This window comes from Apteryx mantelli, unplaced genomic scaffold, assembly GCF_036417845.1.
Source record: "Apteryx mantelli isolate bAptMan1 unplaced genomic scaffold, bAptMan1.hap1 HAP1_SCAFFOLD_34, whole genome shotgun sequence".
In the NCBI taxonomy this organism is placed as follows: domain Eukaryota; kingdom Metazoa; phylum Chordata; class Aves; order Apterygiformes; family Apterygidae; genus Apteryx; species Apteryx mantelli.
The window spans coordinates 1213483-1228128 of NW_027118693.1; the positions used below are offsets into that span (position 1 = coordinate 1213483).

Here is a 14646-nt window from a genome sequence, read left to right on the forward strand (position 1 = left end):
CAGTGACAGCCTCTCCGTGGTGGGAAGCAATGGATCAGTAGAAATTTTTGTTCGACTACTTCATATAATGCTGCCATGTTTTCTGACCGAAGACTCGAACGTGGTAGCAGATGGACTCCATCATCATTCATGGCTAATGAAGGGTAGATACGTGTTTGATTACCAGGTAAGTTTTATGTATGTTTTACCTGTGAGCCTACCTCATATAAAAGTCCCCCTGAAGGTCAAGCAAAAGTGTGGCTGTGACGTGCCTGTTCCTGCACATCCCAGGACTCGCACGCGGTTCCTGGAGCTGCTCAAGTGCACGCAGGTCAGTCATTACCCCAGCCTTGGCCTTCCTCAGCTCACGGGCCAAATGTTTAAGGCTCTAGAAACCAGAGCCACCTGCTCAACAGCGTGAGGCCCTATTAAAGCAGCGTGATCAATAGTAGAGAGCCTTACCCGGGACAGAGCAATGTGGCCGCATGCAAGAGTGGCTCGCCTTCCTGCTGCCAGTCTTTTCCTGAGAGTGTCCTGCCTGTGCTCGTCGCTCTTCCTTTTTTTCCTGAAGCGAACTGATGCAGGTGTCCCTTCAACCATTTGAATCCTGAATCTGCAGAGGGTATTCTCACCTACCAGCATAAGATTCCTTAGGAAGTTTTCCTTTCTTTTCCCTTACTGTGCTGAGCTCACTGGTGGATCAACACTTAAAAACCTATGGCAGCCTGCTCCCACCTGCGCCTTTCAGCGAAGAGTTGTTTTTGGTGGCTGCTATCACTAGGAGAGAGCTAGGTCTTTATGGGAAGTGCTTGCCTACTTCACGCCCTAATAAGCTTTTCTGTAAGCTCAGATCTAAGTTTTTGGCCTAATGGTGCATTCGTATTCTGGCCAAGAATACCAAGAAATGACCCTGCCTGTGCTCTTTCCTACGTCAACTGCTTTCAGGGATGAGATTTCCCCACCCCTCCTGGGGGTCAGGCGGGTGTTAGGATTTGTTGTTGTCGTTCCTACTTATCCAGATCAGACCCTTTCAGAAGCTTAATTTCTTCAAATCTCTACCTTGGTTGTCCTGAAGCATTCCTGAGGTTTACAAGTGTGGGGCTATGCTGGCACTGTAAGCTGTAACGTGTACGGTTACTACTGCTGGAGAGCACCTGCACTGTGACGGTACCTACTGATAAACACTTGACAGGTAAGGAATGGTTATTTACCAGCAACTGGAGCTCACTGATGATACATTACTCATGACACATCTTTCTACTTATTTCCCTCAGCATTCCTGGAGATTAATGGAGTAATTTGGAATAGCAACAGTGAGCGGAATTGGGGACCACAGGCTGCACCTCATCTATTTATTTCCATAGCACTTGGTGCACGCACCTGTGGAAGGTCATGACAGGGTTAAACTGGTGGAAAGTTGCAAGTAGCAAGCAACAGGAGCCTCAGACAAACGTACCCAAGGACACCGGTGCAGCTGGGAATGATACATCCTGAGAAAGTACAGATAAACTAGCAGAAGCCAGTGGGAACCAAGGTTAAGGCAAGACAGCTTTTCTAAACAAGTAGCAAGGTACAAGGCATGATCGCTGCGTGCGTGATCGGTGTAATGATTGGCTACCTGTGACATAATCTGCATGGTGATTGGCCTAGCAAAGTGTATCTGTGAAACCACTGAAGCAGCTAACTTTTTAAATATGCTCAGAAATAAACAATAAAGGTCTCAGGACACAAACTCCCCTGAGTCTGTGCCATTCATCCGCCACAAATGGCGCCCAACGTGGGGTGAGAATCACGGTAAACAGAGCGATCGGTGGTGGAGCCCAGCCGAACGTATTAGGGAGCAGCGGGACCCGGGACTAGAGAGCTGCACAGCGGACCAGAGAGCTGCAGTCCGGATGCGGACAAATTAAGCACCGATTTTAAGGTGAGCGGCTGGGAACGCGGGAACGGAAAATGGGATCGCAGATATCTACAGAGGAACAGGCGATCGTGCATATTTTAGTTAAGATATTGAACAAAAGGGGAAGGTTATCCCTAGAACAGAAACAAAGTCTCGATGTATTGAGACGGCTTCTGGACAGACAGAATTGGGTCCTTTCAGACAGCAAATTATTCACATTTTTGGACTGGATTACGAGAAATGTACCTGACTTCTCTGTAAATGGGATATTTCAACTTGATGAATGGGTGAAAATAGGTCAAAGATTACATGAAGAAGTAGGGACTGGAGATGTTGCAGTTTGGAAGCATCTGGCTACATGGGGGACGATTATGAGTACTCTTAAAGCCACGCAAAAAAGTTTGCCTCCTGCTCCCCTCGCCTCTGATACGTCTTTACCCTTGGCACCTTCCCTTGAGGAGCCACCCCTGGTAGTCGTGGCATCCCCCCACAACCTGGATCCTGCCCAATTGATCCCTGAATCGGGGAACAGGGAAGGCGAGAGGGGTATTTGCAAACTGACCCTACCCTCTGAAACTGACGGTCCTGATGAAGGTGGTGATTCCTTTGATCCGGGATTTGTGGACCCCCTTGCTGGCGAGCAGGGGCTACGGGCAGGAAAAGGGAAAGATAAATGGGTCAAGTGCCGTCAGGAAGCCTTACTAGCAGGGGACTTCCAAGCTATTACTGCATTCCCTGTCATCTATAAACCAGGGGAACATCTGGCTTATCAGAGTTTTAATTATGAGATAGTCAAGGAATTGCGGAAATTGGTAAAGGAAAGCGGAGTTCAATCTACTCATACTATCACATTCCTAGAAGCGCTTTCTACTACGTATGTGATGACCCCCTATGACTGGAAAGCGTTAATGAAAATGGTTTTGACTAACACTCAGTATGCTGTGTGGCTTTCGGACTTTCGAGACAAATGTACTGTACAGGCGGTTGATAACCTGAATAACGGACGAGGAGTAGGCTATAACCAATTCGCTGGAGAGGGGCTGCATGCGGATCCGGCAACCCAGACAGAATATAATAGAGAAACATATGAGAGGATTGCAAAGTTCGTTTTACAAGCCTTGCGCGGACTGACAGGTACAAATGCCGATTCAAGTTTGTCCTTTGCGAAAGTATTGCAGGGACCTACAGAACCATACCCTGCGTTTGTTGATCGGTTATATGCAGCAACTGAGCGACAGATTGAGAATGAGGAGGCTCGGGCACTGTTGTTGAGGCAGCTTGCTTTTGAGAATGCTAATGCTGACTGTGCGAGAGCCTTGCAGGCGATTAAGAACCGAGCAACTTGCACTATTGCAGAGATGGTGCGGGCTTGTCAAAACGTAGGCTCTATACACCACAACACCGAATCCCTTGCCGCTGCCCTGGCTGCTCAGATGTACGAGCAAGGGGAAACAAAAAAGAAAAAAGCATGTTTCCGTTGTGGGGCAGCACCGCGGGGGGCGGGGGGGGTGTGCAAGGTGGCGGCCGCCCCTCAGCGCCGGCACCAGCACCGAGCCGCCGCCCGGCCTCCCCGCCTCCCCCTCCCGCTCCTCCCCCGCCCCCCCCACGATAGCAAGTGAGCGAGATGCCGGCCGCCGGGGCTCGGGCTAAGCACGAGCAGATCCTGGTGCTTGATCTGCTCACCGACCTCAAATTCAAAGTAATGCTACAACCTTTTGACTATGACCCTCAGAGATAATGGCTCTAATTCTCTTCCTTCACTTCTTGTTGTAATTGCAGCCAGTCCAACTGCAATTAAACGATATTGTCATGCTTAATGACCTACAAAAAATATTAGGAGCCATTAATTGGCTCCGACCAGTGCTAGGACTTTCCATGGAACTGCTACAGCCCCTTTTTGAAATGCTCAAAGGGGACACCTCCCTAACCTCCACTCGAACTTTGACACCTGAAGCGAGAAAGGCACTCCAGTTATGTGCCCACGCTCTGGAGGAACGCCAGAGTTGGCGACATGATTTCTCATTGCCTTTTTATTTAGCTCTGATTGCTAACTGCTTCCAGCCTTTTTCAGTATTATTTCAATGGGACCTAAGAGACAAAGATCCCTTGCACATTTTGGAATGGATTTTTCTGTAACATACTCCACCGAAAACCTTATGGACTCTTACAGAAATGTATTCTAAGCTTATCGTTAAGGGACGGGAGAGACTGCAAACCATGAATGGCTGTGACCCTGAAGTTATTTATATCCCAGCCACTATAGACAACTTGAACTGGTTAATTTCAGAAGATTGGGGTTTTCAAGTAGCCCTTGCTGATTTCACAGGACAACTTTCCATTCATTATCCTCAACGTAAGTTATGGGCAGAGGCCGGCAGCCTATCCCTAGTCACTCGGTGCCGCTGTCGCCCTGTCCCGGTTCCTGGTTTAACTGTCTTCACCGATGCTTCGGGCAGATCTAAAAGGGCTGCTATCACGTGGCAGGACCCTGTCACACAACAATGGAAAACAACAGTACATACACAGGAACAAGGTCGGTACAGGTATTGGAGATGGTGGCCGTCCATATGGCTTTTGAACTTTGTGCCAATGAACCTGTAAATGTTGTTACTGATTCCTGTTATGCCGCGGGCCTTGTGCAAAGGTTAGAGGCCTCCTTTCTCCATGAGGTCTCCAATCCATTGCTCTTTGCAGAACTTTATGCTCTTTGGACTCTTATTAATCACAGAAAGCATGACTTTTATGTTTTACATGTACGCTCACATACGGACCTCGTCGGACCCATTGCTGAGGGAAATCGACGCGCTGATGCTGCAGCCATGCCAGCGGTGGTACCCAACCTTCTAGAACAAGCCAGACTGTCTCACTCCTTCTTTCATCAAAACGCCCGCTCACTGAAGAGGCAATTTCAACTACCCATCCAGCAGGCCAGAGACATTATTTTGTTTTGTTCAGACTGTCAGTAGTTCGCCCCAATGCCTTCGAAGGAAGGGGTGAACCCTAGAGGTTTAAGGCTAATGAACTGTGGCAAACAGATGTTACGCCTATTTTAGAATTTGGACATCTCAAATATGTACATGTCACAGTCGACACCCATTCTCGATTTTTGTGGGCCACTGCCCACACTGGTGAAAAGGCTAGGGATGTGACTCGTCATTGGCTTGCCTGCTTTGAGGTCTTGGGGGTGCCAATAACCATCAAAACGGACAACAGCCCAGCCTATTGCTCAGGCCATGTACGTCAATTCCTCAATGCCTGGGGCATCTCTCATGTAACAGGCATACCCCGCTCCCCAACCGGCCAAGCCATTGTTGAGCGGTCGCATCGCAGCCTGAAAGACATGCTACAAAAACAAAAAAAAGGGGCAGACACTGCTCACCCCACAAGAATGACTACACAAAGCGTTATATGTCCTTAATTTTTTGAATTGTGATGAAACAGGTCGTAATAATTCCAAACGTCAGCAAGCCACAGACATAAGATCAATACAAAAGCCCCCAGGTTTGGTCAAAGACTTGGTTTCCGGCCAACGGGTGGGACCAACGGAACTGATAACCTGGGGGAGGGAAAATGCTTGTGTTTCTACAGGAACTCGGTTACGATGGGTGCCGTCGCGACGTGTATGACCTTATGTTGCCTCATCCTCGGAGCAACAAGTACACCCGTCAGACCAGGCACCTGGAAACGTGGCAACGTCTGGGTGACTCTTGCGAATGAAACCAATACAGACACCCTGTGCTTATCAATGGCGACGCCATCAGACCCTTTCCGCACTTGCTTGACCGGACTTCTTCTTTATATACAGTGCATGGGGGTCTCTTTACAATGATACTGTGTTAGCAAATTGTAGTGCACCAGGTACACTTCAGCCCAAATGGTGGTGCGATGCAGAATGGAGACACAGGAACGGAATATTTCCACGTGGTATAACAATATGCACAATGTACACAATTTTCCTGCCTTGCCACTGCAGCCGCAAGAACTTGACTTATTGGGAATTACACAGACTGCAGTCTGCTTTTATCTAAATTATACTGCGAGGGCACCTACCAAAGAGGGTGACGTTGATGTATCTCTCTCAGGCATTTATGCCAATACATCTGTATGGTGTAATCACACCACCTCAGGTCAAATAACACCTGGACCACAACCCATAGGGTTGGCTGCTAAAATATTCTTAATTTGTGATCAGAGAGCCTGGAAGGGCATACCGGGTAAAGCTGTGGGGGGACCATGTATCTTTGGACTTTTGATGATGTTTCATCCCAAAAAATTCTTAGTTAACGGAACTGTCCACACTTAAACAAAGCCGTCCACCCACGGCTTTACGTCAGGTTGCGATAGTAACGTAGAATTTTGGAATCCAGCAAAACGTATCTTGAGTAGTATTTTTGCAGGAATAGGGACTGCTCATGCTTTATCACAACTTAACAGATTAGGATTCTGGCTTGCAAAAGAAGCAAATGCTACTAGTACTGCTTTAAGCACCTGATTAACAGACGTAGATTCAATTAGATACGCCACCTTACAAAATCGGGCTGCAATTGACTTTCTGCTACTGGCCCAAGGCCATGGCTGTCAGGACTTTGAGGGAATGTGTTGTATGAACCTGAGTGATCATTCTGAGTCAGTACATACAAGCATTACAAAATTGAAGGAATTAACAAAACAACTGCAAGAAGACGATGGTGAAAACTTGTGGGGACTGTTTGATTGGTTGAATATGCTTGCTATAGGGCCTTGGTTAAAACGCATACTGATTCTAGGACTTATTGTAATTTTTATGTTTGTTGCAATACTAATCTGTGTACCATGCTTGTTGAGCTGTGTGCGAAGAATGATTGACCGAGTATGAAGCAAGTCATGACCCTGCAGATCCATACAGCCTTAGCCCTTCAATTATTAAAAGAAGGGGGAGATGTGGAGGGTCATGACAGGGTTAAACTGGTGGAAAGTTGCAAGTAGCAAGCAACAGGAGCCTCAGACAAACGTACCCAAGGACACCGGTGCAGCTGGGAATGATACATCCTGAGAAAGTACAGATAAACTAGCAGAAGCCAGTGGGAACCAAGGTTAAGGCAAGACAGCTTTTCTAAACAAGTAGCAAGGTACAAGGCATGATCGCTGCGTGCGTGATCGGTGTAATGATTGGCTACCTGTGACATAATCTGCATGGTGATTGGCCTAGCAAAGTGTATCTGTGAAACCACTGAAGCAGCTAACTTTTTAAATATGCTCAGAAATAAACAATAAAGGTCTCAGGACGCAAATCCTCCTGTGTCCGTGCCATTCATCCACCACACCCCCCTGAACCTCGCTGTGGGTCAATGCTCCACAGTGCCTGGGACAGCCCAGTCACCTGTCCGCAAGGTTCCTGGGTTCCCCTTGCAGTTCAGGGATTTCAAGGCAATAAACATCTAATAACTTTATTCCAGAGTGGTGTCTTCTACCTCTGTGTATTCCAAGTGTCAGCACCATTAACAGTCCCGTTCTGAAGTTCTAACACAATTCAGCAGTATCTTTCCTATCTTCACTTGATCAACCTAACCATGTGCTCTCCAGTCAGACTCCACATCATTGAGAGCTCTTTAAAGCCAACTGGGCGGACAAGAGGAACAGCCAGAGAAGAACGAGGAGCAAACTGCTGAAATCTCTTTTCTCCATCTTTCTCCGTTTCCCTTCTATTTTGTTGTCGCTCCCTTCTGCATGGGGATGTCCTCTTTTTCTGTTTCTTTGCTTTTCAGTCTTCCAGGAAGAGCCCTCAAGACCGGAAGGAACTGATACAGCTAAAGGTGCTCGTCTTTGATGAGAATATTTTTCAGACTGCTGCTCCGGTACTGAACGGCAGCACGAGTTTGCTCGGTGGCTGCTGAAGTGATGCCCATCTTCCCCTCTGGAGAGTGGCGACAGGTGGAGCCACCTGCTTTTGCAAGAATGCTCATGTGACCTGTCTTGCTCTGTTCGTCCTCTGTTTTGGGATCGGTAATGAGGACTTTTTTCAGAGCTTCTGCCCTTATCCGGGCAGTTTCTGTCACTACAGGAAGATGGGCACCTGCTGCCATTACAATACTGCTGCTGACGGCAGTTTTGCTTGTTTCTTTCCAGCCTGCGACAGCACCTCTTCTTGTGAGAATGATCGCCCATTTCTGTGATACCAATGGCCTTTGGATCCTCTTTCAGGGCTCCATTTCTCTTTAAATGACTTGAGCTCTGTATTTCAAAAGAAGAGATTCTAAGGTGGCTATATGCAAACACACAGCTTTGAAAAGCTCCAAACACAAACCCCTCCTACCGCGTAGTCCCACAAATTGTCTCAGGAGCTGAACAGAAAAAAAAAAAACAACACTCTGCTTTAATTCTAAGTGCAAGGCCAGCAAGTGTTTTTCATTCCTACTTTTGGGTTTTGGTCTATTGGAAGCAAATGAGCATCATTTTTGAAAGCCCATCTAAACAGCTGAGCACAGGCTAAAGATGGTCCCAGATCTCTCTCTCTCTCTCTCTCTCTCTCTCTCTATATATATATATCTCTCTCTCTTTACATATGTACATATGTATGTGTGTTCATTTTTCCCCTTTAAACTGTCCCTGTAATTCCAGACATAATTGTTCCAGTGCTCACGAATAAGCCACTCCGGTTTTGCTGTCTCAGCTAAAGTGACAGCACTAAAAATAAACTAAGCAATCTTTCCTTTTCTTTCATGATTTGAGCATGACTAGGCTCTACTTCCAATGTCTCGCAGTGCTTCAGGAAGCTGAGCTGCAACTAAAGAAGCAGCAGGGCTGCACACAATTTAGCATTAGCCACTGTTTGAAGGATTCTGGCTGCAGCAGGAGAGCTGTGAAGAAAGCTGCAGTGTGGGAGGGAAAATACGATGCAGACACTACTGCCCCCCCCCAAAAAAAAGGAAGAAAAAGAAAAATCCCGCTCTCAATTTGGTGCCTTTATCCTTCCCTCTCTTCCCCTCCTCTCCCTCCCCCCCCCCCACACACACTTACTTTCATCATATGAGGAGGATGCTGTGGTCCCAGAAATCCAGCCTGCTTATTATCAGCCCCCTGCTGACCAAGGAACGAAGGGGGATAAGATGGCACGGGCGCGTAAGAAGAGCGTTCTCCAAGTGTCTCATCATAGCACCTTGGGAAACAACAGTGACCTCAGTTGAGACATGTTCTCTCAGCCTCCTCTTGGGCTGAATCCCATCCTACCATTTTCTAGGAGCAGCTGATACGCCTTACTGAAAATGTAACCAAGACTACAAGCTGAAAAACAGATACTGGTCTCCCTACCACGGCTGTCCCTTTCATAGCAAGAACTCATCCTTACACCACCTCTGGCCTAAATTTCTCCTCTCTTCCGCGTTCGCCAGCTACAGAGAGCACGCACATAACAAGTTACGCAAGTGCAGCAGGTGAAGGCCAAGCAATGAAAGACAATACACGACATGGGGAATTCCAGATTGGACAGAAATGAATTCTACCAATAGCCCTTTCCTCCCAGCACAGAAAGAAAAACACGTCAGAGGAGAAGAAGAGAAGTTTCAGTAGCGCAAAAAGGAAATGTAGCCTGAACCCATCTCAATACTTGCTCTTACCTGATATAGAAAAGTAAATACGCCTGCTGGCTGAGAACAGTTTTGATGTTGCAAAGGGCTACCGAGGCATCATTCATCTCATACCACAGTCCATTACTGGCCTGCAAATAAAGGCAACGAGGTCTTTAGAGCAGCTGCATGCTTTCCACAGGAAAACCCAGACAGAACACTGCCAGACAAAGGATACACCGAGACTAGTCAAAGGAGACATGTAACGAGTCCTCTCCCCTTAAAAACAGTGGTTGCCAGTAATGTACTGGGGCAAGCTTCTCTTCACCAGCGCAGATTTTACCCTGCAAGAAATGAAGCTGATGCTTACTTTGGTGAAGCAGAAATAGTGTCCTGCATGACCGCTGTCACCTCTGTGCACCAGGACCGCATATAAGGCGTAGAGGACTGGTTCTCCGACTGACTGAGACATGTATGTTCGAAGGTTCAAATACTCTGGATATTTCACATCCTGAAGACAGAGCAAGAGGATTCAAAACTCAACTGGGAACACTTTATGAAAGAGCCCGAGAAAAACACTTCTAAGAACATGGGCTGGAAGTTTAGACAGACATTTTTTGCTTCCTCAGAAATTGGTCTTCCCAGAGACAACATTTAATCATTTCAGTTGCAGAGAACTGCTCAGTGCAAAATCAGCTCTTTAAGAGCAGAGCATACGCTTAGCGTCACACGGGAACTTGGCTGTTACCGTAAGAAAAAGAGTAAGACCTACTTCTTGTGCTGATTTTTCCCAGACATCTTCCGTCACTACGGTTACAGTTGACGGACATTAACAACTTTTAAAAGAGTGTTCTGCCTTGGGAAATCTCCCTTCCCAAGAAGGCATGGCAGTTGCATAGATACCTTGCTAATCTTTCCACCAGTGAAATCGGCAAATCTTTTCAGGGCTATGGTGAGAACATTGGAAGAGCGATGTATTGTAAACCTCTTGGATGCAGCAACCATCTTTTCACACCTTCAAAGCAAGCACAGGCAATTGTTTCAAGGCATCTTTCCCCCTCCCTCCTCACGCCAAAGTCAGACGAGTTTCCATGTCTCTCACAACGCTCATCCTAGCTGAACGCGATTTCCTTGCCTAAGGCGGTGCTTCTTTTCTTAAAGCCGCACACCGCATTTCAGCCTTGCTCGTGCAGAGAACGTAGCAGGATGTATGAGGGCAGCTCGATACGGGTTGGGAGCGTTGTCTTTTGGTAGCCAAACAAATGCCTGAGCTGTGCCCAAAAGTAAGGCTTGCCAACAACTCGTAAGGCAGCCGGAACCTGACTCTCTCACAAGAGCACGGTTCCAGAATGCAACACAAGGGTGATGTCTCCCGGTACGCAGAAGTGGCTATTTCCAACTCATGGCCTGGCTACCCGCTTTCTGCTGGAGTGCCAACACTGAAAGAGAGCTGGAAAAAGGGAGCCTCAGTCCTCAGGACTAGGAACGACAAAGAACTTCACAAATGGATCAGTTATCAGCATCAAAAATACAAGATGCCAACAGTCACCTGGAAAGAGACTGAACCAGCTGAAATCCTTGGAAATGAACTGGTTCACTGTAAACTTGCTCCATGGCCCGCTCAAAGGCAGGACATACAGGGTAGCCAGTGACATTCAACTGCTATCACAAAGGATATGTGACAGATGCACCCTGAAAGGTGTTGGCTTAGCTCATCAGGAAAAAGACTGTTGATAGCTACTAAGTGGAAAGAGCTATTTGAAATAGCCTCCTCCCCAGTTCCGAGGTCAAAATACAAGGCAGAGAGTTCCAAACCCGTCAACAGAATGCCTAGCTGCAGTTTTTACAATTCAAGAACTGCGCAAGATGTTCTGCTAGTGAGCCAGCAGAGCTTGCTAACATTCATTACCAGCGAGCCAGCTGAGAGTCACCTAGGCCCACAGGTGCGCTCCACAGGGAACACGAGGACCTTCCGGAAGCTGTTGTGGCCTCCCACCCCAAATCCTTGTGCACAGCTCCTTCCTGCTTGAGCTCACTGCTCAAGCACAGAGGACACGGCTTTTAACTTCTGGCCGTAGGAATAGGTCGGTGCGCAGCTTCACAGTTAGCAAGGCTGACCACCCCCAGGGAAGACAACACTAGGAATAAAATTTGCCTGCGAGCTAGCGTCTGCGCTTCTTATCAAAGATTTCCAACTAGTTGAACAGAATGACAAAGATCCCGCTCTTAGAAGCGCATGCGCTCTACTCCAGGCTTTGGGTGACTTCAGGCTATCGGCTGCACAACAAAAAGCTGCGTCTCGTTGTCTCGTTTGTCTTTCTGAATTTAGTCAAAGGATAACTTCTGCTCTGAGACAGGCAATAGGTTCAGCCAGTATCTCCTATTCAGATGGCATTAGGAAGAATCTTACTTGCTACATTTGTAGCAATTTTCACCATCCAGCAGCTCAGGTCTCGCAAATCCTTCTAGCGCTCCGGGGACAGAGGAGGCGGCCTGAATGAGGAAGAAAGGAGGACACTGAGTTCCTGGAAACGCAAATCCCGACCCACGACTACTCTTTTGCTGCAGGGCCTCCCTCGTTCACACGTGGGAGACGTACTGCGAAGCCGCAAACACCATGAAGAAAGAGGCAGAAGCTGAGCATGCTGAGCACCGACCTTGTTTGAAAATGATTGGACTCTGATACAAAGAGCTGCCTGTCTGCGGTAGCGCACAATTAAGTTATCTGTGGTATGCCGTCTCATAAATAACAAAAGCAAAAAGAGCCATCGTATCCCGATCAGAAGTGTATCGAGGTAGTCCAAAACTGGGAAGTATCATAGGCTGAACATGCGTGTGGAGATATGCTAATTGACCTCTCTCCAGCTTAAACCCCATGCATACATGGAGACCATTCACAGGGCTTCCAGAGGAGGACCGAGTCCAATCCACTTGCCAGCCACCACCAAGCGTTTTTGCTGTGAACAGCATACATTCCTAGGTGAACTCCGTCGAGCTTAGGAAGCCACAAGAAGAAAGAACAAACCCCAAAAGCTCGGCACCTTCAACCGCATCTTTGGCCACAGTTCCAAAATGTCTTACCTCTATCTCCAAAGGGATATCGAGGAACCCCTCATAGGACTCTGAAACTGCTTGGCAGCTCAAGCATGTTACTGGAATCCAAACAGAAGCACGTCACAAAATGCGAAGGAGACTCACTTCACCCCTTGACATTACTGAGACCCACTACAGTCACACTGCAAGCTCTTTGCGACAAATGGACACAAAGGCACAGATCAGTTCTAAGGACGGTAATAGTTCTAAAAAGTACCTCTGGATCTTAGAAATCCTCCAAATATTTGGTGAATGACCGTGGTGGCTTGCGACGGTGCGTCCAAGCTGGAAACAAATGATCATCAGCGCTCAGAAGAGCTGAGGCAGAGAGTTAGCTCTTTGAACAAAGAGCTTTTCTTTTCTACGAAAACCCTGGACAAAGGTTTTCACGTAGGGTAGGAAACGAAGGCGTCAAACGTGCTAGAGAACACTTAAAGGTTAACGTGGTTCTGCTTACTCGGAGCTTCCATTCAAACAAGCTGTCTGCATAGCGGCCACGGTGTAACGTAAGAATTCGTGAGCATCTTCCTGTCTGCCAAAACAGAAATGCTCCCCTATTCCTAAGAAATACAAAGGGTACAACGCTTATCTCATAAGAAGGGACAGAAAGCGTACTTTTCTGAAAGCTCTCTTCCTTAAAAAATTAAACTCTCCAAACCCTTTGCACCCATGAAATAACCCTCTGAAAATTCAGACATTTCTGCAAAGAACGCCACCTGAAATGACTTACGTCTAAGGTTACTGAAGACAGCTGTAGGCTCGACGGCACTGGCAGAGCAGAACAGGACCTGCTTAAGGTGGGTTTCCATCGTACACAGCATGCAGAAGCCTTGCTCGCAACCTGTCAAGAGTCAAGGAAGAAACCACCTCAGCCTAGTGAAAGACACCTACGTACCTGTGGAAAACCTGAAGCAACAGCAGTCTTGAAGTTGTAAGTGCAGTCTCTGCTCTCCATTCCACGCTCTCTTCTCCAAAGGTGCCAACAGCCCAGCCCGTGTGCATAAGCATTAACCACTCAGTCTGTACTGGCACGCAATTTCTGATGAAACTCCTGAAGGACTACTGCCAAGCCCTCTTTTGCAGGGAGGTGCACAGGAGTAGCCAGACCAGCTCATACTGCTTTCACGGTGCTCTTCGGGACTTTTACTCTTCTCACGGTTCAACAGTGACCATATCAGTTCTCACAGCGGTCGTGCATTAGGGAAACCCGGCTGTGAAGGAACACTGAGAACCTGTGATGCCCTCCTCCAAAATTTTATCCTCTTCCTACCAGCTGGAAAGCCACGGGCCAAATTTTCATGAAGTGCCTTACTTCCCAATGCCCTTGATCATTCACATGAGGGAAGAAAGAACCCTTCTTTGACATCTGAGCGCAGGGCATTAAATGAAAGCAAGCACTCCACCAGCTATCCTGAGCCTGCTGTGAACGCGCGTTTAAAAGCCAGCCCCCACAGGGAAAATAGGAAAACTCAGAGTTTGCTTCACAGAGCCATTCTTGTTCTTTCACCTGCAGAGCTGTCCAGGAGGTTGCAAGCAACATGTTCACAAGTACTCACACGACTGGCTGTGTTCCCCGGAAAGCAGGTAATTGGCCAGAGGGGGAGTGTAGGTCAAACACTGTAGAACAGAGTTGAGGAAACACGTATTGCCCAGGTTGCAGAGTCCAGCTCCGACACCTTGCCCTTGCCGCCAAGCCACAGAAATCTTCTCGGGTGGGAAAAGAATCCTTTGTGGCGGAGCAATTCCATCGGCAATGACTGCAAGGAAATCAGATCGTAAAAGAGACTGCCTGCCTTTGTTTTAGGAACGCAGGTTTCAGAGGCAGCGTTCTGGAGAGCAGCCCCCACAAGAACCAGCTGCCCTGGAGAACACAAGTACATAGTAGAGACGGCCCACGAAGGCTGCCGCTCATGTTGGCTGGCCAGCGCACGGTTGGGGAAGAAGAGTTTATTCCTCTGCTTTGCTTTTTCTCATGGGCAACAATTACTACCCGGCCTTCAGGAACTGCTGCTGAGTCCCTTCCATCTCGAGGCGCTCATCCGGCAGTGCAATTATTCGGTTCTTTCTCCTCATCCTAACCTTAACCCTTACCCTTAGACTTGCAATTACATGGTAATAAAGGGAAGAACAAAG

General features: G+C 47.6%; 1 protein-coding gene across 1 annotated transcript in view; it reads right to left on the minus strand.

Annotated features, from left to right (window-relative positions):
• Window positions 1-14256, minus strand: part of LOC136996312 (ubiquitin carboxyl-terminal hydrolase 17-like protein 6) — a gene marked incomplete at its 5' end in the record, with an annotated part of 97318 nt that extends 83062 nt beyond the window's left edge. Inside the window, 9 exons of the mRNA XM_067317241.1 lie at window positions 9472-9572; window positions 9791-9931; window positions 10324-10435; window positions 11831-11913; window positions 12502-12572; window positions 12731-12798; window positions 12971-13073; window positions 13244-13354; window positions 14070-14256. Coding sequence (XP_067173342.1) covers window positions 9472-9572; window positions 9791-9931; window positions 10324-10435; window positions 11831-11913; window positions 12502-12572; window positions 12731-12798; window positions 12971-13073; window positions 13244-13354; window positions 14070-14256 — 977 coding nt within the window. The remainder of the gene's footprint in view (window positions 1-9471; window positions 9573-9790; window positions 9932-10323; window positions 10436-11830; window positions 11914-12501; window positions 12573-12730; window positions 12799-12970; window positions 13074-13243; window positions 13355-14069) is intronic.
• Window positions 14257-14646: the final 390 nt, after the last annotated feature.